At 44.2% G+C, this 27723-nt stretch overlaps 1 protein-coding gene and 3 long non-coding RNA genes across 4 annotated transcripts; 1 reads left to right on the forward strand and 3 right to left on the reverse strand.

Annotated features, from left to right (window-relative positions):
* Positions 1-1571: 1571 nt before the first annotated feature.
* LOC310833499 lies at positions 1572-4173 on the reverse strand. Its single transcript, XR_014558713.1, has 2 exons — positions 3310-4173; positions 1572-2171 (listed from the first exon to the last, which is right to left on the reverse strand). It is a non-coding gene; the product is annotated as an uncharacterized lncRNA (long non-coding RNA).
* Positions 4174-5177: 1004 nt separating this feature from the next.
* LOC310833044 lies at positions 5178-6928 on the forward strand. The gene is made up of 2 exons (XR_014558533.1): positions 5178-5485; positions 6328-6928. It is a non-coding gene; the product is annotated as an uncharacterized lncRNA (long non-coding RNA).
* Positions 6929-10937: 4009 nt separating this feature from the next.
* On the reverse strand, positions 10938-12166 carry LOC310833061. The gene is made up of 2 exons (XR_014558540.1): positions 11700-12166; positions 10938-11030 (listed from the first exon to the last, which is right to left on the reverse strand). It is a non-coding gene; the product is annotated as an uncharacterized lncRNA (long non-coding RNA).
* A 4514-nt stretch (positions 12167-16680) lies between these two features.
* LOC310833394 (uncharacterized protein) lies at positions 16681-19700 on the reverse strand. Its single transcript, XM_083716117.1, has 2 exons — positions 19571-19700; positions 16681-17747 (listed from the first exon to the last, which is right to left on the reverse strand). Exon 2 carries the CDS (start codon positions 17717-17719, stop codon positions 16973-16975), a length of 747 nt encoding a protein of 248 aa, XP_083572243.1. The 5' UTR covers positions 17720-17747; positions 19571-19700; the 3' UTR covers positions 16681-16972.
* Positions 19701-27723: the final 8023 nt, after the last annotated feature.

Below are 27723 nucleotides of genomic sequence, written 5' to 3' on the forward strand. Positions count from 1 at the left end.
TTGCCATATTTTGAAGTGCAAAAAAGAGGATAATATGACAGCCATTCAAAGCAAATAAATGCTATTTGTCTCAAATTTTACCCCTGAAAAAGAGGAAGTGTCCTCGAAAAAGAGGACACATGGCAACCCTACACCTGGATCTTGACATCCCAGGAATTCTCCCTTTTTATATATACCCGCACCTGGGAAAACCCTTTAAGCTACAAATGCACAAATAAAATGAAATGTTGAGATAATGGAGATGCTGGATTTAAGCACAAATGTAAAAAGGGACACCAGTGTGCCCAGAAAACACATTAGGGTAGGGTTGCCATATGTCTGGGCTCCCCCAGACATTAGTGAGATTTCAGTGTTGGAAGTGATGTCCGGGTGGAATTTCCCAAAAGCAGCAGTTCATCCTGGATTTTTGGCAACATAACCACAAAATTGAGGGTGTTGTGAATTTGGGGATCTTCTTTTAAAAGCTCAACAATTTTGGTGTTTTTCTAAAGAAAAAAGAAATGCTAAACAACTTTGGCATTTTTTTATATAAAAAAAGGTCTACAATTTGTTTGTGTCTGGATTTTCATACCCTCCAACATTTCTCTTGAGAGTCCCATGGACTGCAAGAAGATCAAATCTATCCATTCTGAAGGAAATCAGCCCTGAGTGCTCACTAGAAGGACAGATCCTGAAGCTGAGGCTCCAAGACTTTGGCCACCTCATGAGAAGACAAGACTCCCTGGAAAAGACCCTGATGTTGGGAAAGATGGAGGGCACAAGGAGAAGGGGACGGCAGAGGACGAGATGGTTGGATAGTGTCTTTGAAGCTACAAACATGAGTCTGACCAAACTGTGGGAGGCAGTGGAAGACAGAAGTGCCTGGCCTGCTCTGGTCCAGGGGGTCACAAAGAGTCGGACACGACTAAACGACTAAACAACAACAACAATTCTCTGGTGAAAATAGAAGCGTGCCATTCCATAATGCTAACTTTGCTATTTATACCCCATACATCTTACTGGGCTGCCCCAGCCACTGAGGGGCAGCTTTCAACATATATAAGAACATAAGAAAACATTTTTGTTGTCGTTGTTGTTATTGAAAAATCCAGGATTGCCTTCAGATAGCTCAGGGGGATAATAACTCCATGCCCTCCAACATTTCACCAATGAAAATAGGGATATCCTAAGGAAAAGTGGACATTCCAGGATCAAATCAGAAACTGGGATGGCTTCTCTAAATCAGGGACGTCACTGGAAAGTAGGGACACTTGGAGGGTGATCCCATGTAAAACTGTAGCAAAAAGTTAATATTTTACACCTTACATACTAAGGGGAGTAAAAGGCCAGAGTATTTCTGTGCCATTGAGAAAAGATGGTTTTTGTCTGAGGAAGATGTGTATCAATATTTTTCTTTCTTTTAGCCAATCACAGCTAAGAAGCCAATATTGTCCTTCGCCCACTAAACACATTGTTCAAAGTCCTTATGGACTGGAAACCTAACTTTCTCTTTAAAACAAAAAAAAGTTCAAGGTTCTCAATAGGCCAGCTCGTTAAGCCACAAATATACAAAAGAAACAGTGCACGGTGTCTTATTTTTGCATATGATTTTAATTATTACTGTTGCTCAAACAGAGGCCAAAACAGAAAACAGTTAACTTTCCTCCCCAAATTATGTTTCTGGGTGGAGAAAAGACACTGGAATTTCAATGCTAGACAGAGAAAATATTTGAAACAATTTTATGTAGAGAGAAAAGCATTCAATAAGCTATCCCTCATCCTTCATCCGCTTCTTTTAGCCAGTGATGACTCAGAACAGAAGATGTTGACCCTTCAGCCAACAAACACATCTTCCTCAGGAGTCTCATGTTCTCTACTTCTGCTGCTGCGGCCACTGAGGGGTTTGCTTCGTCTGTTGCTGGCAAGAGGGTGGGATGACCACAGGAGGGATGCATGGAGGTGGGACGACCACGGGAGGTTGTTTGGGGCATTGAGCTGGGATGACCACGGGAGGAATGCATGGAGCTGGGATGACCACGGGAGGTTGTTGCTGGCAGCCTCTGTCCTCATGGCAGGAACTTCCACCCCTGTGGCAGGAGTCCTGTGGTTTGTTGTGGCAGGAGTCCTGTGGTTTGTTGTGGCATCCTCTATCGTTGCGGGAGCACATCTTGATATTGGTCAAATCTGGAGTCCTGTGGGAAATGAAGAAACAGCCTTTCAGAGAAGGTCCAGCAGAAGCATACCTTTCTTAGTCTTCCACTCAAAGCAGCTCACATTATAGTGACCTTCCCTTCCTGTAGGAGGCATCTATAATGTTCTGTTTGTGTTAGAAAATGATATCCATTCCTAAATGAAGCCGGTGTGGTATAGTTGTTAGAGTGTTGGACTAGGACCTGGGAGACTCAGATTTGAATCCCTGCTCATCTATGGAGCCCACTGAGTGACCTCCGGCCAGTCCCACACTCTCAGCCTACAGAGTGGTTGTGAAGATAAGACGGGGAGCAGGAATATGTATACCACCTTGAGCTCCTTGGAGGAAAAGTGGTGGGATGCAAATGTTAAGTAAAGAAATCAACATTTTAACTGCTGTGGGGCTCACCCAACGTACCACAGGTTTGTAACATTCTACTCATCCTGCAAAGCAAGTAATCCAGACTAAAGAAGCTTCTGTCTTAGTCGACAATGCTCTCTAGCATCTTTAAGGAAGAACATCTTTAAGGAAGTTCTTTCAGGGCTAGTTTCAAACAGGAGGCCATTTTGGCTGCACCTTGAGATGCTCAAATTGTTTAATTCAGTTTTTGAATATTTGTCTCTGTTTTTAATTGGATTGTAATTTGTTATTGTGACAATGTGGCTTTTATTGGATTTGTATTAAAATTAATAAAATTATTATTAAAAAAAGAGATGCTGGGAGTGGAGTCTGGGACCTTCTTCAGGCAAAGCAGATGTTCTACCACCGAGCTGTGACTCTTCATATGTCCCTATGTGTGCCACTCAAACTGTTGGCTAGTTGCATTCTCTTTGTGATAACTCAGCTCTAACTGAGTCAAAGATTCTTTTGATTCCTTAGTTCATCAATGCCTACAGTTTGTTGGTTTTCAAATATTTGTACCCAATGCAAATCCTCCTCAGAGTAGAGCCAGTGAAGTCAATAGATATGGCTAACAAAGGTTCATTCATTTCATTGTGTCTATTCTAAGTCGAATGCATTTAGATGCAACCCAAGGACACCTAATCTGGAAACTAGGTTATCCCCATGCATCTTGAATAATCAACGTTCAAACCTCCCACAAATACAATCAATAGAGCAGGTGTTATCTCCAGACTTACCTCAAATGCCAACTGGAAAAGCTGCAGTAGCGAAGATCAGAAGTGTATGTCTGGATCCTTGGAGGGTGAGACCTTTTATACGGTCCCCTTGCCTTACTTCTGGGAATGAAATCCCTCTCTTGAGCAAGTGTGAGCAATATCATCCTTCAAGCCATGAGCAACTCTTCGATGGATGGGCCCCACCCATTGGAAAAGTGTCACCAGGAAATAATGGGATCACTTTTGTAATACTGCAGACACCTGACCATGTTCTGGGGCTGATTCTGTGCTGTGTAACGTAATTAATTGCCTTTGTTGGAAACCTGCAGATCAACAAACATTGGGCAACTTTTGGGAGAAAGAAAGGCAGCGTCCAGTAGGACAACCCTTTTGAACAATGTCTTTCTGGATGCCTTTAAGACACATCATGGGGAAGGTGATTCCATCCAACGTTTCCACACACCTTCCTTTTTAGAACTATGTGTGACTAAACCATTTGGCTACAACCCCTAGCAGGCCCACAGGCCTAAATCTAGAGTGTGGGTGCTAGAGTCTTTGATGGTCCAGGAAATTGTAAAACCATGGAATATGGACCCTCCTGCTGTCGGAATTAGGCAGCTGTGAAGGTACAGTAGTGCAGAGGGACTGTGTGTAAGAGTCAACAAAGGGATTTAACTTACCATTTTTATCTCTGCTTTATTGTTTATATCAGGGGTTGTCAACCTAGTCCCTACCACCCACTAGTGGGCATTTCAGGACTGTAGGTGGGCAGTAGGGGGTTCTATGGCACAAGCTGAATCCTCCTTCCACCGAGCACTGGGGGGCAGTAAGGAAATTTTACCATCAAGAAAGATGCATTAGTGGGCGGTAGGTATAAATAGGTTGACTACCGCTGTTGTGTATGCTGAAATGTTGTATTTTAACTTACACAGTATGTTGTGTAGCAACACACTATGATGCCATTGGGATGATGGGCAGTTAAGAAATGTAATAAATAATTGAGAGTAATTAATGAGCAATATGAGCCGGGGGGGCAGCCCCTTGTACATTTAGAGCAATATATTGCCATTTTAAACAGCCATGGCTTTCCCCCAAAGAATTCTGGGAACTGTGGTTTGTTAAAGGTGCTGAGAGTTGTTAGGAGACTCCTATTCCCCTCACAGAGCTACTATTAACAGAGTGGTTTAACAATCAATCCCTCTTCTCAGGGAACCTGGACCTTTATACAGAAAGGCTCTCAGACTGATGGGTCAGTGTGTCTGGCTATTAACGATAAGGTTGGTGGTTCGAGTCCATCCAGGGATGGCTGTGAGATTCCTGCATTGTAGAGGGTTGGACTAGATGACCCCCCAGGTCCATTCCAACTCTACAATTGTATGTTCAAGCACAAGTTCTTTAATTTACAGGGTTGCGTCCCACTAAAGCTACATTCACATTTGCTAAGGATGTTGGGAATTGTAGCTGAGTGAGGGGGGAAATTCAGTTGCTATGAATCCTTGGGGGAAGGCATGTGCTTTAATAGGGTTGCCATTAGCAGGATTTGGCTCCCCTCCCCTAAAAAAAGGTCAACAATTTGTTTGTGTTTGGATTTTCACTTCTTGAAATATGGCAACCCAAGCTTTAAAAATATGTTGGATGAGCTTTCAGTGTATAGTGATCATTCCTTTATTTCCCTACAATTGACTATGGGGGAAGAGAGAGGGAGGGAGGGAGAGTGAGAACAAGCTTTTGGCAGAAGTGGGTGACATTTGCAAATTCTACTTTGGGACTATTCTCCATTCTTCTCCAAACGATGACTTTTAAGAATCCAGTAAGAAGACCCTGAAAAGGATTGTTCTGTTGGACCACACGTTTCATTATCCCTCCAGATTGATCAATGTGTGTGATTGCTGATACATAGGAATTCTAAGGGCAATTACATTACGCAGTGCAGAATCAGACCCTGATTTGTCATGAGTTGTACGCTGCATTGCAAAAGTAATCTCATTATGTTCCGGTGATACCTTTTCCCTGGGGTGGGGCCAATCCAGTAACACATACAAATCATCGCATGAAAGTCCAGCTTTGCTCACTCTTGCCCAAGAGAGGAATTTCATTTCCGGAAGGCAGGTGAGGGACTGTATAAAAAGTATCTCAACTCAAGGATCCAGACAAGACTCCAGTGATCATATCATAAGGACTCCAGTTTACATTTTCAGTAAGTTTGGGGATTCTACCTGTTCTGTGGATAGAATTGGAGGGCAGGGGTTGGAACTGATCTTCTGAAATTGATGCATGGGGTGATTTATGTCAAGGGAAGCTATCTTGGTGTCCCCCAGAGGACAATGGACAACAACTCCCATCATTCCTGTTCATTAGATGAGCCAGCTGGGACTGATGGGAGTTGTAGTCCAACGTTCCAGAAAGCACTACTTCGTCCATCCTTGGAGCTGTGAACGTTGTGAACCTAAGCCAAGGTTAGCCAAGGTGGTATCTTCTAGATGTTTCAGACTACAAATTCCACCAGCCCCAGATAGCATAGCCACTAGTCCAGGAAGATGAGAGTCTGTAACAGCTAGAGGATATTTTTCAAACTGTGTTTTTGTTGAACCTTCTTGGGAGATATATTTTTTTCTAGTTCACTTGAACAATGTTCTTTTCCTCCCAAGGTCTCCATGCTATTTCTTGGAATTCTGTTGAGTATCATAAGGCCCTGGTTTTTGTTTCTTTAGCTTTACTTATTTTAACAATTTTTATGCTTCTTAATTACAATCATCTCCTTAGGTGATTATTGCCCAAAATGTCTAGAAGGTTTGAGAAGCCACCCTAATATACTTAAAATAGACATCTGCATTTGACCTTTTCTCCACAGGAATCCAGATCTGACCGATGTAAAAATGTGCTCCATTTAGGAATGGATTTCATTTTGCAACACACACAGAAGATGATAGGTGCCATATAAGAAAGGCTGCTATATAATACGCTGCTTAGAGTGAAGGAATAAGAAAGGTATCCTCCTGCTGGACCTTCTCTGAAAGGTTGTCTCTTCATTTCCCACAGGACTCCAGATTTGACTGATATCAAGATGTGCTCCCGCAACGATAGAGGATGCCACAACAAACCACAGGACTCCTGTCACAACAAACCACAGGATTCCTGCCACAGGGGTGGAAGTTCCTGCCATGAGGACAGAGGCTGCCAACAGCAACCTCCCGTGGTCATCCCAGCTCCATGCATTCCTCCTGTGGTCATCCCGGCTCAGTGCCCCAAACAACCTCCCGTGGTTGTCCCACCTCCATGCATCCCTCCTGTGGTCATCCCACCCTCTTGCCAGCAACAGACGAAGCAAACCCCTCAGTGGCCACAGCAGCAGAAGTAGAGAACATGAGACTCCTGAGGAAGATGCGTTTGTTGGCTGAAGGGTCAGCATCTTCTGTTCTGAGTCATCATTGGCTAAAAGAAGTGGATGAAGGATGGGGGATAGCTTATTGAATGCCTTTCCTCTCTACATAAAATTGTTTCAAATACTTTCTCTGTCTAGCATTGAAATTCCAGTGTCTTTTCTCCACCCAGAAACCTAATTTGGGGAGGAAAGTTAACTGTTTTCTGTTTTGGCCTCTGTTTGGGCAACAGTAATAATTAAAATCATATACAAAAATAAGACATGGTGCACTGTTTTCTTTTCCGTAGCCTAAATGGCAGGCCTATTGAGAACCTTGAACTCTGCTTTGTTTTGAAGAGAAAGTCAGGTTTCCAGTCCATAAAGACGTTTGGTGATCAAAGGACAAGATTGAAGGAAGGTTGTAAAAGAAACCTTGATGAATGTCTTCTTCCTTAAACAAAAACCATCTTCTCTGATTCATACTGAGATACTGTTACCTTTTACTGATCTTGACATGTCATGTATAAAATATTAACTGTTTGCTGCAGTTATGTTACATACGTACATTTCACATGCATTTCCTGGGCACATTGGAGTTTCTTTTTACAACTGTGGTTGTGAGGGTTGAAAGCCAGTGTGGTGTAGTGGATAAGAGTGGTAGTCTCGTAATCTGATGAACTGGGTTCGCTTCCCCGCTCCTCCACATGCAGCTGCTGGGTGACCTTGGGCCAGTCACACTTCTCTGAAGTCTCTCAGCCCCACTCACCTCACAGGGTGTTTGTTTTGGGGGAGGAAGGGAAAGAAGAATGTTAGCCGCTTTAAGACTCCTTCGGGTAGTGATAAAGTGGGATATCAAATCCAAACTCTTCTGCTTCTTCTAATTTGGGGTAATAGGAAAAAATCAGCCAAGGGGATTTAACTGGCTGCACCAGCCCTAACCAGCTGCTGCAGCTGTAGACACAGCTGTTGATGGAAGGAATAAGGTGCTTAACAAAGGCATCAAAGAGGTGATGAGAGGCTTCATTGAAATCCAGGCTCAGGAGTTGGAGGGGAGATGGTCTGGGTGTGTCACATGAGGTTCCAGGACTTGGAAAAGAGCTGGCATGTGTGTGTCACTTCGTCACATGAGATTCCTGGCAGATGCGCCAAAGGCTGTATCAATGCAAGTTGGGTGTGGAGGTTGCCAGGTACTCCTTTTTGGCACACCCGAAAGTGTGTGGGCTATGGAAAAATCATGCCACTGAGCTGAGGCTTGGAGCGAGGGTGGGGTAGGAAGGGAGGCAAGAAGAAACTGTGAACCCCTCCCTCTCGCTCAACACTAGAAAACTAGGCAGCTGGGTGTCAAGAGATCCAGAGCAGACAAAATTATATATAGTTTGGACTCAAGGCCTTCGAGCGATGGTTGATGTCTCACCAATCATTCGATATCTCACCTTAGCTATCTGTGCTATCAGTCGAGGTGTTTAGTTACAGCATCAGTTTTAATTTTTATGATATGCAAAAACTAGTCATTAAGGCTACAGTCTTATGCCTACGTTCTAAAGTCTTAGAGCAGTAGTTCTCAAAGTGGGTGGCACTGCTTTTTTTGGGGGGGGGGGCAGTGGGATTACAATAAGAGGCAAGGGGGAAGCAGAGGGGGAGGGAAACTGGAGGTTTTATTTATTTTCCATTCTTTATAATCACACTTCCATTCAGGGACGTCGAATAACTGACAGAAAAATCATTCAGTCGAAAATATAACAATAACACGCATCAAAATCATCCTCCTATTCGTTATGCGTAACAGTATACAGTGGTACCTTGGGTTACAGACGCTTCAGGTTACATACACTTCAGGTTACAGACTCCGCTAATCCAGAAATAGTACCTCGGGTTAAGAACTTTACTTCAGGATGAGAACAGAAATCGTGCTCCGGTGGCGCGACAGCAGCAGGAGGCCCCATTAGCTAAAGTAGTGCTTCAGGTTAAGAACAGTTTCAGGTTAAGAACGGACCTCCGGAACGAATTAAGTTCTTAACCTGAGGTACCGCTGTATACTTTTGTCCCTACTCATTTATCCTATTTTTTCCCTCCCTCCCTCCCTTTTAACGCCCCGCCCAAAATGTCCTCTCTTCCAATCTTTAACCATGTGCACAGATTATTCATTCTAATTTGGATGCTTTGGTTGGCTTCTCCGCCGTGCTATCCAATTCCTATAACTTGTCCATTTATTCAAAATCTTTTGACATTTGTTTTCCCATGTATCTTCCGTCATTATCTGTTCAAATATATCAGATTGAATATATTCAGAAAAACTGGAGGTGTTAATGACTGAAAGGCTGGCATCACTTTATCAAGTTAATCATTTTCTTCTGAATTAATTAAACTAAATAGTTTTCAATGTGCAATCAATTGCTACTGTTTTGAATTTTATTTTGTTTTTTCCTTCCTTCTGGTCACACAACCTGCTGTTTTGAATAATACTTTTCAGAGTAGGGAAAGGGGTATGAGGGATTAGTTTGTGGAACCAAATGGATGGCGGCTCTGAAACGTTTGGGAACCCCTGTCTTAAAGAAGAGTTTGGATTTGATATCCCGCCTTTCACTCCCTTTAAGGAGTCTCAAAGCGGCTAACATTCTCCTTTCCCTTCCTTCGCCACAAGAAACACTCTGTGAGGTGAGTGGGGCTGAGAGACTTCAAAGAAGTGTGACTGGCCCAAGGTCACCCAGCAGCTGCATGTGGAGGAGCGGAGACGCGAACCCGGTTCCCCAGATTACGAGACTACCGCTCTTAACCACTACACCACACTGGCTCTCCAAAAGAAAAGGTGTATGATAGAGGTGAATGAAATTATGAGCTGTGTGGAGACAGCGAATAGGATTCTCTCTCTCTCTCATAGTTCTGGAACTCGAGAACATCCATTGAGGCTGAATTTTGGTAGATTTGGGACAAACTGATGGTGTGGAGAACGTGGATCCACTCTCATAATCACAGAACCCATTGGGGCTATCCATTGAATCTGAACGAATCTGGAATATTCAGGACAGACAAAAGAAAGCTCTTCTGCACACAGAGTATAGTAGTGATAGCCACCAACTTGGACAGCTTTCAAAGAGGATTCCATAAATTCAGGGACCAAAGAGTATGACTGCATGACACAAGCCTTTAGGCAATGGTGTTAAGCAGATAATTTTGCTGCTACTGAATGTCAGGATGCTGTCAGCGGCTCCTGGCTAGTTGCCCAGGGAACTATTAAGACAAGGAAAAGTTTCTTACTGCCATTTTTTATTTCAGACTTTACAGAGAAAGGCTATACGATACGATAATCTATATTGTCATTGTCCCATACAGAACAACAAAATTGAAAAAATCTGCACCAGACTTTCAAAAACCCACAAGCCTGCTATCCCAGCTATCCCAGCCTGCTTAGCCCCCTAAAAAATCTGATACCCCATAATTAAATACAATATACTCCCATAGAGACTATGGGTTTAAAACCAAAATTGCATTTGGATAGAAACTGTTTCTCAGATGGCTAGTCCTAGTCTTTATAACCCTGGACCTTCTTCCAGAAGGCAGAAGCTGAAAGAGATCATTTCTGGGGTGTGCACTATCCTGCACTATCTCTGCAGCTTTTTATGACACCTGGAAGCATAGATTTGATCCAAGGTGGGAAGAGTGCACCCAATTATTCTCTCCGCAGTCTTTACAACCCTGGACAGCATTGTTTTTCCCCGACCATGCAGCTCCCAAACCACACACAGAGACCATAAGTTAATACACTCTCAACAGTACAATGGTAAAATGCCTTCAACAGGTCCTTTGAGAGAACCCAGCCTCTTGGATAATGATGTTGTCCCGGGTGAAACACCACACCACCCGTCTCTCCCACTTCCTCGTCACTTCTACGGGTGCCGCTAAGTGCCCTCTGTCTTTGAGCTCTTTGCTATCCTACATTTAAGGCTTGCCAGGTTCTAAGAGATGGAGGGTCTGGAACGCTTTCTAATGGCAACGTGTCGCTGGGTGTTGTTCTGGCTGTCCCACAATTTCCCAGCTTCCCCCCAAATCTACCTCTGAGCTGCGACTTCCCTCAAACCCCTGTTGTAAAGCTATATTGTCTTCCATTTACTCCTCCCTGGAAGGGGAGGCAGTCTTCACCATTCCTCCTCTGTCCAGTCCCTGAGACTGAATGAGGTTGTTTTGGCCTAGGGAACAGGGAGATCGGCCTGTTCCAAGTGTGGATTAGTTTCACATGTTTCACTTCATAAGTCCATTCTGTTTCCTCATTCATTTGCATTTTCATTAAAAAAAGAAGTAAATATTTGTTTTATTGTATTTCTTTTGGAATATATATGGCTCAGTCAAAGAGCTATCTCTTGAGCATCTCCAGGTCAGACTAGGTCTTCCTTATGAAATAAAAAAAATAAGGTCTTATATATATAATAAATGTTCATAAATGTACCAGTCTAGCACGTACATAGATATGGGGACCACATACCTGGAGCAGCACAGGAAGACCGTCCTGAAATCATTTTGACTCCCAAACTGACCAAATGTTTGTTCTGCAAGGAGGGAGGGGGTGAGGGAACTTTCCCATTCTCTCAGGAATTAAGAAATCACCATCTCAAAGGAATAGCCAGACTACCAAGAAAGGTAATCAGTTAAGGCATTATCAGATAACCTGGCAGACAGAAAAAAACAACAACATTCAAATTGTTGTAGACCACCGTTTCTGTGATGTAGGTATGATGTTTGTGTGGGGTGCTCTTGGGTTACACCCCTTCTGTGATGTATGTATGATGTATGGAGGGGTGGCCTTGAGCTCCAGGGCAGGGAATTTAAAATGTCTATATAAGGGCGGGCACGCCTTGTTTCTGGGTCCTCCTCCTTTCCTGCGTATGAGGGGAGCACCCTGTTGCAACAGTTCAATAAAGACCAGGCTTACTAGCTGCTTTGCTTCTCAATATTCTCTGGTTGGCCTCTGTAATTTTCCGATGGAGAACCTACAAAGGACTCTATAAGGGCTCTTGTGTGCCCCGTAAGGAAATAAGGGCAGATTTTTGTTTATTACACTTACATCCTTGTGGTGCTTGACTGAAGGGAAGGTAGAGAGGGGTTTGTGGGTGAAATGAGCCTATGATGCAAAGATAATGCAGGATAGGCAAATCAATACCATAGATTAAAAGTACGTTCAATGTTCATTTAAAACACCTGACTTCCCCTAAAGAATCATGGTGACTGTAGCTTGATTCTTTAGGCAAAGCCATGTGCTTTAAATAGGCTGTTCCTTTTTTTCTTTTTCTTTTTTTTGGGAACAGAGTGCATGTTGTGATGCAACAGGCGCCCTCTAGCGGTACTTTCCAGATTGTTGTTTTGAGGAACATTTCCAGCGGCATGAAAAGGTTTCTGAGGACTGGAATAGTCCTCTGTTTTCAGGGAACGAATTGTAGCTCAGCGGTCAAGCCAGTGCCGGATTTACATATAGACTAAACAAGCTATAGCTTAGGGCCCCACTCTCTTAGGGGCCCCCAAAAAATTTAAAGGAAAAAAACAAACTACGATGTACATTTCCAAAATATAAGATAAAAAACAAATAAAATAAAACCTACATACGCAACAGTGTTTTGTGTTGTGTAGGATCCTATGATGTAAGTCATGAGCCCTGCCTGCTAGCCTGCTCCCTAAAATATCACTGGTTTGCTATGATTATTTCATGTTGTAGCAAGTTTCTAGAGACTAGGTTATGAGTCTTTGTAAATTGTGTTTCTAAAGGAACTTTTGTTATTGCCAAATGTGCCAATGTGTTAGCATTGTTAAGTTTCTTATGAATTAAAAAAATCATTTTAAGTTAGAGCTTAATAATTAATATACTTCTTAATTGTATTTCACTTTTAATATACTTTTCTTAATTGTATTTCAGTTCAACAATTACTATGATAAAATACATATTTTGTTATGTGCAAATGGCTTTATATACCCTATTAGGTCCATAAATTGGCATATATGCAACACAAAAAACAGTGACAATTTGTTGTTGACAAAGGACAGCTGGACATATAAAGGTTGTTGACAAAGGACAGCTGGACATCAAACCTAAATCTGGCCCTGGCTAGAGCTCCTGATTTGCATGAAGATAGTCCCTAGTTCTAACTGAAGCATCTCCAGGTGGGACTGGGAATGCCCCGTCTGAAACTCTGGAGAGCTGCTATCAGGCATTGTAGGCAACACTGAGCTTGATGTTCTAGTGGCCTGACTCTGTATAAGGCAGATTCCGATGTTCCTAGAACTGTCAGGGTAAAGGATAGATAGGAAGACAATACATCCAATCAATAGAATTGAAAGGGACCCAGACAGATGTATCCTCATTACCAAGTAACAATTCTCTGTTTATGCTCATGAGGAGCTTTGCTGGATGTTGTGACTACTGATCTGGGGTCTCCTCTCCCCTGAGCATTTAGCATGTTCCTCCAAACCTGGAAAGAAGAAGTTCCTCAGTCTTCTCCCAGCTGCTGGAGTGTCATTGGCCAATTGCTTCTGGCTTCTGGGATGTTCCAACTTCAACATCAACAGGTGAGGTTCAACATGACCCACATAAGCCTGTGGCTTCCTGACACCTCACCACAGAGTGCCTGAGTGGAACATCCAAATCCAAGAACAGTTTGACCTAAAGCTGGATGAATCATTTATTCCAAACATGGCAAGTCCGCAGGAACATTCCATTCCTGATCCCAGCATGCCTCCTGCTGCCAAAGCGTGTCCTCCCTAACAGAGAGCACGTGTTGCGGTTGGGGAAACAGGCCACCCTGCAGTGACTAGGCACATTTGGTATAGGAACCCAAGCCTTTAAGTGTTTAAAATTGGGTTGCTGGGGAGTTTTGATTGTTGCCAATTTGGAGGAGGGGTCAGAGACTTTAAATACAGGGGCCAGACGTTGGACGTTCTCTTGGCCGTTTTGCACCGGATCACCCTCCTTCCCTCCCTTTTATAGGGTGGTTTTCTTGATCGCTTGACCTTGCTATGCCTGTCATGCTTTTGGGGCAGGGGCCTGGTAGGAATTTTGCCATCTGGCTGATTGGCTGGTGCCATTTGGTTTTTGCCTACTGCGTAGCAAATCGTCACAACTTGTAAGGTTGGCGGTTAGGCATTGGTTAAATTGGTGCTTGGAGGGGTAAGTGCCTATCCCTCCAAATGATGCGGAAAGGGAATTCCATTAAAGGAATCCAGGGGCTTGCCATTCTTTTCGTCCTTGTCCCCGGAGTCGGACTTGGGCCGTGCAAGCCCCACCGGAACATGAGGGTGAGAAGTGAGGGACTGTTGCCCAGCTTCATTTTCTCACTCAATACTTGTTTCCCACGCTGGCTTCCGTTGGTGTCCGGAAGGGCCAGCTCTGTCCTTGAGGGCAAGGACAGATAGTCATAACCAATGCCTAAGCAACCACTCACATTTTTTGTATTTGAATAAAGTTGTGGCCAAAATTTATGCCAAAAACCTTAAACAAAAATTGATGTGTGAAGTGTGAATTTTTTGGTGGGTGGCATTGTGGGACTCAACACGCAAATAATCTCTCTCTCTCTCTCTCTCTCTCTCTCTCTCTCTCTCTCTCTCTCTCTGTCACACACACACACACACACACACACACACACACACACACACAGACACCCCTTGACTGGTGGAGGTTGTTCCTTCTTTTTGGCCACTAGAGGGAGAAGGAGACAATGAAACTTGGAGAACAGTTCCAACATAAAAGAGTGGCACACCAAACTACTCTATGTCTCTTGGAAATAAATCACTCCATCACAGTTAACATAGTTTATTATTCTTTTGTTTACTCATTCATTCATTAAATTCGTATAACGCTTTTCATCTGAAGAACACAGGGCATTTCCCATCATCTAATGGCCTAATGACACAAAAAGACCTCTGCTGGGTCAAGCCAAGGGTCTATCTAGTCCTGTATTCTATACCCTCCAACATTCCTCAGATGGAAATAGGGACATTTCTCCCTCCCCCCAATTGACTCTCCTCAACTCACCATTTTCTTCTGTGTGCCCCCCCCCCCGACAGAGCATCTCCTGTCAGAAGAAGTGCCGACACTGCTTCACAAACAGGACATAGGACACATGCCCTCCACAATTCTGAGGAAAACCACTACATCCCAATTTTATTATATTTTATTCCAGGCATAGGCAAACTCCGGCCCTCCAGGTGTTTTGGAACTACAATTCCCATCATTCCTAGCTAACAGGACCAGTTTGAAATCACATAAAATGGTGAGCACCCTCTAAAAACCCTTTAAACACCCTCTCTGCAGCTCTCTCTTCAATCCATAACAAAAAAACTGTATCCAAAAATATTCACAACCAGAATTGAAACTCTGGGGCTGGCAGGAGGCTGGAGGATGTGCAGGATAGCAGCTGCTGCTGCACCACCCCACACATCAGCTGCTAGGTGGGGAGGCGAAGCAGCCTAAACAAAGCCCCACTGCACCTCAGGTCTCTTTGGGGCTTCCTTTGCCCTCACTGACATACTCTTCGGACTCTGCAGAGGGTCTCCTCATGAACCACAAGGATTCTCCAGCTCACTTCCACAATTTCTGGGTTTGAATTCAATTATTTAGTTATTATTTTATTATTTCCTGGTGCCACATGAATACACTGAGCGTGCTGCCTTTTCCTTCCCCCTGTGCTGTCTCCTAAATTGCTGGGATTTCCCATAGCCTAGCTCTTTGCTCTTTCCCTTTCCTTTTACCTCTCCTCTATCATGCATTCCTTCCTCTCTGATTGGAATGTGCTGGCTTTGATCTTCCAGCTGGTTGAACATGTGTGGGTTTTTCCTTTGGACCCGCCCTGCCCAGACTCTTCTGGTCAGCTCACCTCTAGAGCATGAGCAGAGCATAACAGAAGAACTTAAAGTAATCTGCTGGATTAGGCCAATGACTCATCTAGTCCAGCATCCTGTTCTCACAGTTCCCCAGATCCCTCAAGAAGGAACCCTCAAGAAGGACTCCAGCACATCTGTGGTCCCTGAAGGTGAAGTATTACTGCTGGCTAAGTATTACTTGGCAAATGCAGAAGTATTACTGCTGGCTAAGCCAGGTGAGAGTGGCTATTGGTGCTCGAACCCTCTGCGAGTTAGGGACTTATCTTGCATGCAAAGACAGGCTCCGGCAGATGGACTGAAGGAGATCTATAGTGGGTCCAGTGGTCAAGAAGGCTGTTTCTGCATGTGCTGTAGAGGGAAGTGAGGGGGAGGTGGAACTGGTCAATGTGGCAAGGTGGCCCATCTAGGAGAAGGAAAACTCTCATCCTGAACCTCCACTGCCTTCTGGGATATCTTCGGGAGAAGAAAAGGCTAAGGAGTAAAACCTATACAAATCCAGATAGGATGGGGCCTAGTATGCTTCCTTCTAGCAGCCAAGCTGGTGCCAAACATAAGTCTCTGCTTTCCTTTGGACCACATCAGTGAGGCAGACAGGGGAGTCTTGTCATCTGGGCAGCCTGAGACCTCAATATGCACTGCCCTGGCTTGCGAGCCAGGGAGGTCGCTTTGGTGCTGCTAGAAGAGCGGATTAACTTCACCCAGGAGGCGCACTCTCAAGACACATGGATGTCAACTGCCCCTTAGTGTGGAGGTACAGCACAGTCATCATGGCTAGCAACTATTGGTAGCTTTCTCCTCCACAATTTTTTGCCATGAATTTTAAAGCCATCCAGGTTCTTGGCCATCTTTGCCTTCTGTTCCAGATTTTAACTGTGCTGCCCTGAATATTGCAACATTCATCTTTATTGAATGTCCACGAGTTCTAGTGCTGGGGGGGGGGGGGAGAGAGAGACTTTTTTCTAACTGCTGCACCAGCCAGCTGCTCCTGACAGTGATTTTGTTACTGCATTGTGGGAGGTTGTTTTTTTAAAAAAACTTTGGTTGGGATAATGTTTGGACTTCCTTAGCAGGAGGTGGTACATAAATTTAATGAAGCTGAACTTAAAAGAGGCATGTGCCAAACGGATTATGACAGTGGAATTCAGGTGGCAGAAAAAGACATCATAGATGTGTTGATTTTGAGATAAGCTTTATTCTCTCCCATGCATTAAGCGAGATTGAAACAAGGAAATCGGCAGCAGTGGGTGGATGAGGAAACACCCATCCACCATAAACACACACACACACACATTCATAAATTACATTGAAGAATGAGCCACACATTGAACATTAAATGCTATTGAAGAATGAAAGTGCAAAGCAACATGCAGAAGTGTCCTGGGTTTAACATGCCGTTGACAGACAGGATGCTGATGCGAGGTAGAAAATTTAGCTTTTCTTGGGTTGCTTGGCAAATGTGGCATTTTACTTGATGCTTGGCAATGGGCAGACCTGCTTTGTTTGCCCAATGCATGGTGGGACGACAATGGGGCACTTGGTCTGTGAGGAGCCACCACCAGATCCGCCGCTACTGCAACAGACAGCGCCGCCACTGCCGCTGCTGCAGCAGACAGCTCCGCCACTGCCACCACCACTGCTTCCACCAGGTACAACAATGGTTTTCCCACTGCCGCCACATCCTCCACTGGATCCTCCTCCAATCACCTTAACCCCACCTGAGCTTCCACCACCGGATGAGCTACAACAGACGGCGCCACCGCTGCCACTGCCGCCGGACGAGCTGCAACATACTGCACCACCACTGCCGCCGCTAGCTCCACAGCACACCCCTCCAGATCCTCCACCAACAACTATGGGGATCTTTTGCTGGCCACCTCCATATCCACCTCCATATCCACCACCCATTCCACCTCCAACGCAACACCCAGAAGACTGGCCACTGCCACCAGATGATCCACAGCACACTGCGCCACCGCTACTGGCTCCGCAGCAAACCCCTCCAGATCCTCCGCCAACAACCATTGGGATCTTTTGCTGGCCGCCTCCATATCCACCTCCGCTTGGTATAATGATGACTCCGCCGGACTGTCCACCATATCCTCCTCTGCCGCAGCCTCCGCCTCCGCCACCACCTCCAGAGCAGCAGCAGCAGCCGCCCCCTGAACCGCTGCAACAGCAACAGCTGCCCCCGCTTTGTTTTTGCTGGCTCATCTTTTGGCTTTCGTGTGGTGCGTTAGACCTGGAATGTGGACAAAGCATAGTTAATGCACACTGCTGGCTGCAATGCTCGTTTCTCAAAGCGCCTCATTCTCATGGTGGTCAACTTGTGCCCAGGATGCAGCACCAGAGAGTACAGGTGGAGATTGGCAGTGTGTTGGATCATATGGTTGAATGCATGCATGTATACATAAATACACACACAAACACACCACCTTAGCAAGCCAAACCATATATCTGGTGTAGATATGGAGGACAGATAATATGAATGACATGGCCCCCCTGCACCAGCTAAGCAGGTCTGGCCCTGCAAACAGGGCATGGATGTATAAGGCCTCTTCTGGGAATAATTCCTCAGTGAACCTTTGTCTGACAGATTTATCCCTTGGTAATCATAAAGGATTAAAATGTCTCTTGGAACAGGTTAGTATGTCCCTTGGAACAGGTAAGCATGCAATCTCTGGCTTAGCTGCAGCTATCATTCAAGCACTGCTGTTCGGGAGGACACACCTATTCATTTGCTGTGACCTGAGCTGCTCAGGTACCATCACCCACCCCCAAAAACAATCTTCTGCATGTTTGTGGATGCAGTAGCTACACTGCATGCCTGCATTTCACTTCCAAACCTTAGCAGCAAATACATATACAGTGGTACCTCGGGTTACAGATGCTTCAGGTTACAGACTCCGCTAACCCAGAAATATTACCTCGGGTTAAGAACTTTGCTTCAGGATGAGAACAGAAATCATGCTCCAGCGGCATGGCAGCAGCAGGAGGCCCCATTAGCTAAAGTGGTGCTTCAGGTTAAGCACAGTTTCAGGTTAAGAACGGACCTCCGGAATGAATTAAGTTCTTAACCCGAGGTACCACTGTACCCAGAAACAAATCTGGGCTCCTTTGTGCCCTACGCATGGAGCTGTATTGGCGCCCTTATGAAAAGAAAAAACCATGTTGTCATCATAAATGACTCTCAAATGGGACATTTAACAGAACAAGCCTAAAAATGACTACTCAAAGGCAAACCTCACAGAGTTCAATGGGGCTTACTCCCAGGAAACTGGGTACACAGGACTGCAGCCTAAATCTGGCAAGCCAGAGACAGAACTTCTGGCCATATTTCAACTGCCTCTTTGTTACCTTTGACAAGATGCCAGCGGAAAGGCACTAAATTTGAGATTCCACACTTCTCTCAGAAGAACGTCCCATTTAAATCTACGGTCCCTTTCTCGCTGGCAAACTTGCAACGGTGTGTGTGTACTGGAAACTGGCCGAAGCGGGAAAGTAACAAGGGAAAGCGACTCGGCTATGGTAAATTAAGAGGCTCTCCCGACATTTCTCAGCCAGCACATCAACTGAAAGGCTGCTCTCAAGGCAAGCAGGGAGAGTGGAGTGTGGGAAAAGCAGTCATTCTAGGATGTGTGGCCCTGTAATGGAAAGCCACACTGCACAAGCTTTGCCAATCAACTGGAGAAGGGACTCCACAAGCTTCCTGCAATGGCCCGTGCAAGCAGCCAGATTCGTCCGCCGAAGCGCCAACGGAGGCGAAATTTTGCGCACCCACACTGGGCCCTGGGTGGGGGCAACGTAGCCAACCACTAGGTATTTCCCTGCCTGGACTAGAGAACAAAAGAAGAACTCTCAACAGATTCTCCTGTTCCTCATTTAAATCTAGAAGGATGACCCTCTCCCTCTATTGATTTTAAGGAAATCTATAAAGTATCAAGAATCCAGATCAACCCTTTGCACCACGATCCTACAAAATGAATAGTATATTGGTTAAAGCTGCAGATGGTTCCGTGCATTAAAGAGAAGGAAGATTATCAAGGATCTAAGCCTTGAACTTACCTCGTTGGACAAATGGGGCAGAATGAAGGAAACGTCGCAATGGATTCGAATGACGAGCTTGCAGACCAGAGCTCCTCTTTATACCCATTTTCTGGCCGCTCCTATGGGAAGTGAGGCACCCCAGGAATGGTGAGTGACACAGCTAGAATCTCCCTTAACAACCGGCCTCATCAATCCCAAGATGTCTGACACGTCATAGGAGATCCATATCTCTCTTTTGTATCACTCACTATTTTTATGGGACGTAAACAGCTTAATGAAGGTGCTACACCTAATGAGTAAGTTCCTGCTTTGTAGTGGTGCCTCACCTATTTGTGGGGGCTCTTGATGGGTGACATATTCAAGGACTGGATTTCTTTAGGAGAGAGCGTGGCTTCCGACAGGTTTAGGCAAAACAGGCAAATTAGGCAAATTACCAAGGTGGTTTATTTTCCTCAGCAGAACTCAGTTCCGGCACCTTTCAGGTGGGTGCCAATGCTAAGAGAATGAGGGTGGTATTTGTGGTGAGTTCCAGCACCTCTTTTTAATAGACAAAAAAAAAAAAGCACTGGTTATTACAGTGGTACCTCAGGTTACATACGCTTCAGGTTACATACGCTTCAGGTTACAGACTCCGCTAACCCAGAAATAGCGCTTCAGGTTAAGAACTTTGCTTCAGGATGAGAACATCCTGGCGGCGCGGCGGCAGCAGGAGGCTCCATTAGCTAAAGTGGTGCTTCAGGTTAAGAACAGTTTCAGGTTAAGAACAGACCTCCAGAACGAATTAAGTACTTAACCCGAGGTACCACTGTACTGCACTTATTTTTCCATAAGTTAAGAGACAGCAGTAGTGTGATATTTAGAATGTCGGACTAGGACCTGGGAGACCAGGGTTCAAATCTTCACCCAACTCTGAAGCTCAGTAAATGTGGCCTTGGGCCAGTCACCACCTCGCAGCCTAGGCTACCTCACAGGGCTGTTGAGGGGATGGAATGAGGAGGGTTAGGACCTTGTAGGCCACCTTGAGCTTCTTAGAGAAAAAGGAGAGATATAGATGTAACCAACTAATCAATCAAATCTCTCCCTACCATTTCTATGCTAATCTGCATTAAGAAAGAAAAAAGAGCAAGTAGATTTGCTGTTAACCATGTTAGGTTGTACCCTATTAGATTTTGCTTAGATTAAACCTGTTGAAAACAGAGGGCATAAATTTAGTCATTAATATTGGTTGGTATACTCTGAATATGACTAACATTGGATTCTCTGAAACAAAGGATATGTTCACACATTTCACAGAGTGCAAGTGCCAGCTGCTTCTACACGCGTACACCTGTTGTGTGAAAGAGTGTACACTTGTTAATTTGTATGGCTCAGCAACTGTGTACACAGATACATTGCTTGTGCACTAATTAAATGTTGCATATATGTGTGCAGACCAACTGTTTGTGTGTGTGTGGTTACACAGATTGTGCGGACAACCCTAATATCCTCAAAAAGACATAGCAGGTCAAGCTACTTCTAATATAGTATGAATCTGAAGTGGGGTAATAAGAAACGTACACATACAATTTAACTGGGTATTATTAGAACTGTGCCAGTCCCGGTTATGACATGGAGCCTGATTGAGCCTCCAGATCCCAAAGCTGAACCAAACTGGGAGGGGGGGTCTTACACAGTTTTAATTAGGGCTTGACTCCCTAATTAAGCGTATGAGGGTGGTGACACAGCCTGTTTCTTAGTCTCTGACTCTCCTGCTGTTTAACAATCCTAAATCGCTTCAGCTGGACATGATCTGACCCAGGCTGATTTGTGGTTTCCTCAACCTTCTCTGGCTGAATCTCAACTTGATCTAAACCGGTCCAATTCAGTTCGAGATCTGGGATAACAGCCACACATTAATGTTTTTGAATAACAGTTGCTCGAAATCACAGAAGGGGAGAGTGCTGTTGCACTCATGTCAATCTTCCACAAAACAAAAAGAGAACGTGGTAAGAGGATAGGACATTGAGTTTTTGCTTACATAATTCACATTGTCATCGAAAATATATGTATTGTGCTCATTGCATGTCCCCCAAGCATATTTTCCAAAGATTAATGAGCTATGTAGAAAGTTAATTTGGGATAATGGTCCACTTCCTTTTGATTTGAGAGAACGCAGCTGCCAATAACAGAAGGAGGTTATTCCAGAAATTGCTTTATATTTTATTAGTTTAGCCAGTGTGGTGTGGTGGTTGGAGTGTTGGAATAGGACCTGAGAGACCAGGGTTCAAGTCCCCACTCAGTCATCAAGCTCATCACTCGAAGGGTTGTTGTGATCATAAAATGGGGATGGGGAGAACTACATACAACCTTGAGCTCTTGGGAGGAGAAGTGGGATGTAAAAGCTATACATAAATAAATGGAAGAAAAAAAATATTCCACAAAGCATATAGAAATGATTGGCAAATGCTTTCTTTTATGAATGGCCCAGATTGGGTAACTTTAGAGATGGCGTACTTAACCTTCCCTCTTTGGTCCTTTGTTGGACCTTCACCACTTTCAATTTTAACAACTAGAGAGATTTGGCATATCTCAATAGCTACCATTTGAGCCACATGCTTACACTAAATTAATCCAGATTTGTAATTCTGGATTTGTAATCCAGAAAATGTAATCCAGATTTGAAGAGAGAGACAGCCTTTATGTGGAAGAAATGGGCTGAATATGAGATGCCTACATTAGATCTGCTGTTTAGATGAATTTTTTTTGTCATTTCCTGATTTGCAGGAATGACTGGCAAGTGTAAAATATAAATACAGTGGTACCTTGGTTTAAGAACAGCTTAGTTTATGAACAACTTGGTTTAAGAACACTGCAAACTCGGAAGTAGATGTTTTGGTTTGTGAACTTTGCCTTGGAATAAGAACATGTTTCACTTCCTGTTGAGTGTGTTCCCTTTGTAAATTGAGTCCCCCACTGCTATGGGAAAGCACGCCTTGGTTGAAGAATGGACTTCCGGAACGGAATAAGTTCATAAACCAAGGTACCACTGTATCTCCAATTACCAATGTTTGCTGGGGTTTATTTATGGACCATCTGCTTTGAGCACTTCACCACCTCCTACATTATGGAGGGAATTATTGGATCCTTATAGAAAGCTAAATCTACAGTTTTAAATGCTTTATGAGTCTTTTAAAGGTTTGTGTTCAGGAAAGAAAGGTGTGGAATAGGGAATTATAATGTGTCCCACAGCCTAAACAATGGAAAGTTGCTTTGGAATCTAAAGAATATGAAATATTTCCTAAGACTTGAGACAGAGTTTGATGCAGCAAAATTTAACATTATGAGCATATTAGACTCAAAAATGTTTGTATAGAAATCCACTGTCCAAAACAGATAAATGTTGGAGGTATTGACTTGTTGAGGAATATGATGTGGGGCTTGTTCACTGATATATTCTTCTTTGTACTAATACTGTTGCCTAAATCAATTTTGTATTGGTGAAATCCATAGTGTTTGCAGATGCTCATGTTCTTGTAAATGATATTCCTCTAGTAATGGCAGGACAACAAAAAGAAACAAAGAGATTTATACTTTGAGTATAAATTCCCTTCCCAGATCTACAATCCCAGAGTTTCCTGTGAAGAAAGAAGAATTGTTAAATCACTCTGGAATCTGTAGCTCTAGGAGGGGAACTGAGTCTCCTAACAATTCTTAGCACCATTAATAAACTACAGTTCCCAGAATTATTGGAGGGGAGAGCCATGACTGTCTAAAGTGATATCATGCTGCTTTAGACAAATGGTGTCAATGTGGTCTAAGTCTCAGAGGTGGTGGCTCTCAAATCTTTTGCAGATTTTGGGACGCGGGTGGCGCTGTGGGTTAAACCACAGAGCCTAGGACTTGCCGATCAGAAGGTCGCGATTTAAATCTCTGCGATGGGGTGAGCTCCTGTTGCTCAGTCCCTGCTCCTGCCAACCTAGCAGTTTGAAAGCAGGTCAAAGTGCAAGTAGATAAATAGGTAGCACTCCGACGGGAAGGTAAACAGCATTTCCGTGTGCTGCTCTGGTTCGCCAAAAGCGGCTTAGTCATGCTGGCCACATGACCTGGAAGCTGTATGCTTGCTCCCTCGGCCTGTAAAGCGAGATGAGCGCTGCAACCCCAGAGTTGGTCAGGACTGGACCTAATGGTCAGGGTCCCTTTACGTTTTTAAGGCTGCTGATGCCCACCTCTTGTCTGTGGATAGTACCATTGCCACCATATCAAAGAAGACTTGAGGCAAGACAATGTCCCCACTCCTGAGCCAACTATGACCATGCAGTGAGGCTCAAGGAAAACCTCCCCCACCCACATGTGCTCCTTCAGTGCATGAACTTGACAGGTGCACCATGGCCCTGTTGGTCAACATTCACCCCAATGTGCCTGCCAGGATGCTTTTCAGCAGCTAAATAATGGCTTCCTCTTCCCTTGAATTGCCTTGGAAATTTATGTCTCAAAATGTTGCTTTTCTTGAATGTGCATATCAGTTCTCATCCCAGATCTCAGCTCATCTCACTGCACAGTGAGTGCTTTCAATTACTTCTGTCCCTCAGTAATGCATCTAGTAAAAGCCACAGGTGGAGGACAACCCACAATGGAACTTGAATAATGACCTACATATGTGTCTTGCCCACATATAGGCACAGAGAACAAGGGCACAAAACAACAGCGCATGCATTGAAATATGGGCCACAAATTTATGAGCCTGATGTGCTGCATTCTTGACTAGTTCAAAGCAATATTTCTAAACTCAGGGCAGGTATGCTTACTGCCAGGGGGTAAGACAATCAAAAGAATCACAGGAATTGCTGGAATAATTTTCCTCCAAGGATCATAGAAAGCTGCTGACCAGTCAGATCACTGGTCCACCTATCTCAGTATTGTTTCACAGATCAACAGCATCTCCCTATGGTTTCAGGTGTGGGACATTCCCACACCTAAAGCAGATATACCATAAAACAGTGATGGCCAATGTTATGTCTGCCAGATGTCCGTAGACTGCAGCTCCTACCATCTTGACTGATGACCATCGTGGCTGGGGGCTGATGAGATTTGTAGCTCCTGCCATATGGGGTTTGTTTGCGTAAGCCGTGTTTTTACTCTGATGTACTCTGGCGTTAGCCATGGTCTTACTGGGACTCTCCTTCAGTTGACACTAAACCTTCTTGAGCCAGCATGTTGGACTGTGAAGTGGGAGATCTGGGTTGTTATCCTCATTCAGTCATGGAGCCCACTGAGTGACCTTGAGTCAATCATCCACTAGCAATGATGGCCAAGGTCCTCTTCCATGGTTGGAGGCAACAATGCTTCTGAACACCAGCTGCTGGAAACTTAAGGAGGGCAGTGTGCTCTTTTGTTCAGATCCTGATTGCCAGTTCCTGATGGGGCATTTGGTTGGCCACTATGAGAATCATAGAATCATAGATTTGGAAGTGACCACAAGGGCCATCGAGTCCAACCCCCTGCCAAGCAGGAAGATGTTGGACTTGATGGGCCGTTTGCCTGATCCAATAGGCGGCTGTTGTTGCTACAATTCATACTTGTCTTTCATGTAATAATAATAATAATAATAATAATAATAATAATAATAATTTATTTTTACCCCACCCATCTGGCTGGGCTTCCCCAGCCACTCTTGGCGGCTTCCAAAAAAAATATTAAAATACTGTAATACATTTCAAACATTAAAAGCTTCCCTAAACAGGGCTGGTTACAACAATTTAAAGACAACATTAATATTAAAACATAATATTACATAATTTTAAAAAACCCCAGTTCAAAACAATTTAAAATTGAAAAAAATAAGGTGAGTCTTGAAAATATACAGATGTTCAGCCTACAGCATAACATTATTGAATGAAGACAGCGAAAGGGTGGGGAGATCTGACTTGGCAGACAAGTGGGATAATAATAGTGAACTCCCTTTTTTAGTGCATGTTTGTGTGTTAATGACTTTCCCTTCCATCTTATCATCAACACAGATCAAAGTGGCAGATAGACTGGAAACAACATATCTCCGCAAGAATCTTGGAATTGACCTACCTCAGGAATGGCAGTAAGGAGAGTCAATTGAAGTTGAACACACTTAACTTCCTGATGGAGGTTGTGGGATAAAAACAGGAGCAAAAGATCTCACAAACACCTGATGCATAACAACAGAGGAGAGCACTAAAGCACACCAAGTGGAGTCCTACATCCTAGACCCTCTAGATATTACTGACACACTTCACTTGTGACTTTTACCAACCTCAAGGAGAACAGTATTCTGGTTACAGCTTAGCTTTTAACCCAACGCTGAGGGGACTCAGCTAGATTGGTAAATAAAAAGTGTTTTATATTCACTGTATATGCAGTATAACACAGTAACACCAGATGGTGCTGTGGAGTCCCATCTTTCCCTACTGGATTTCCCTGTGTGAGTTTACAATGTGTTTCACTGAATCACTTCTTTGACATGTCTAGATCCAGTCCCTTCTCTACCCCTCTCCCATTTTGTTGACTCTCTTTCACCCAGCCCTCTCCTCCCAAGCCCCCTTCCCAACATCCCAACCCTTATCTCCAACTTCTGCATTCCTTTAAGTCCTCCACTCCTTCCCTCCCTCCCCCCCACCCCTCTTGCAAAAGAAGGACTTCTGTTTTTCTATCCTTCGAGCCATACTCTGCTATGCTGTACTGTAGTGCACTATATTAAATAACACCAATCGCTTAGTTCTGAAAAGCCTCTCCTCCTAAAAGAGGGGAGGGGTTGTGAGTAGGAGCTGGTACCCGTGTCTGCGGGAGGGGGTGTCTTCGGCCCCCTGCATCAGCTTACCTGGCTGCTGCACCGCGCCTGTAGGCCAACCAATAGGGATGACTTGGGGGCGGGGTTTAGCTGCATCCAAGCAGCCGCGACAGCCCTGTGCTCTCATTGTGCACACAGAAGTTGATGGATCACCCCTCCTCCCTCCCTTAGGTAATATCTTTGCTTCTGACCTTTCTCTGGACTTTGGTTGGTTGCTCTGGTTGCCCGGGGGGGGGGGGGCTGGTAGGAATTTTTACCCATTTGGCGAATTAGCACCAGCCTCTTGGTTTTTTGCCTACCTCGTGGCAATTCGTCACAACTTTTGAGTATTGGCTGTTAGGCATTGGAATATGTGTCGGAATCCGGTGGTCGTGAGTCCTGTCCGATGCCCTGTTGGCGGCTAGGGCCATGGCATGACCCCCGGTGACATCAGGGGGAGCTTCCAGTTTTATTTGCGTCAACAAGCTCCTCCCACTGGCTGTTAACCTTTGAATGACTCCCTGGCGAGCGGGGTGGAGTCACGTATAGATTGTTTGATCCAATGCCTAAGCCAATACCGCTCACATGCTGTAACCAATAAAGTTGTGGCCTTCTTTAGCCCTTTAACCTAAAATATATGTGTCCCTGTGTCTTATTTATCCCTGGCGGGTGGCGGGTCCTCAACTCACAATAAGGGTACCTCCCACAGGGGGAATGTGCTTTCTCTAGTCAAAACCAAACAAAGTGTAAAGTGAAGTGGGCAACAGCTGAGCCCATGGCGAAAACCAACATCCTGGGTCAGGACATTGCCAGGACTCCACACATCACTGCCGGAGACCACACACTTGTGGTGGTAGATAATTTTGTCTGGCTGATCTACATTTAAATTTAAACATAAATAATTCTCTTTGAACCCGGCTTCCACATTCCTCATATTATCAACACTTTATATTGTTTCCATTTTATATTTCATCATTACAATGCTTTATTGGTAACGTAAGAGGGAAAATGACTATTACTCATACTTAATCGAAGCACAAGGGATTCTAATTAGGCATTTCAGCTATGCAATGTTGAATGCTTTCTGTTAGCCCTGTCCTATCCTGTTTCTGCCCTGCTTTCCTTTTAAAAAAAATCAAGCAACTCCATGAATGAAGAACTTGTACATTGACCACTAATAAGGAACAATATGTTGCAGATATCACTGCAAATTTATTGTGCTATTTTTGTGATGTACAAATGACGTAGAAGACTATTTATCATTTCTTATTCCTATGATCCCTGTTTATAAATGGTCCTTGTTTAAAAGGTTTATATACATTCAGGCTATATTTCAACATAATACTGTTGAATGAGGACAGTTAAAGGGTGGGGAGATCTGACTTGAAGGACAAGT

The sequence above is a fragment of the Podarcis gaigeae genome, assembly GCF_964106915.1.
Source record: "Podarcis gaigeae genome assembly, chromosome: 16".
NCBI lineage: Eukaryota > Metazoa > Chordata > Lepidosauria > Squamata > Lacertidae > Podarcis > Podarcis gaigeae.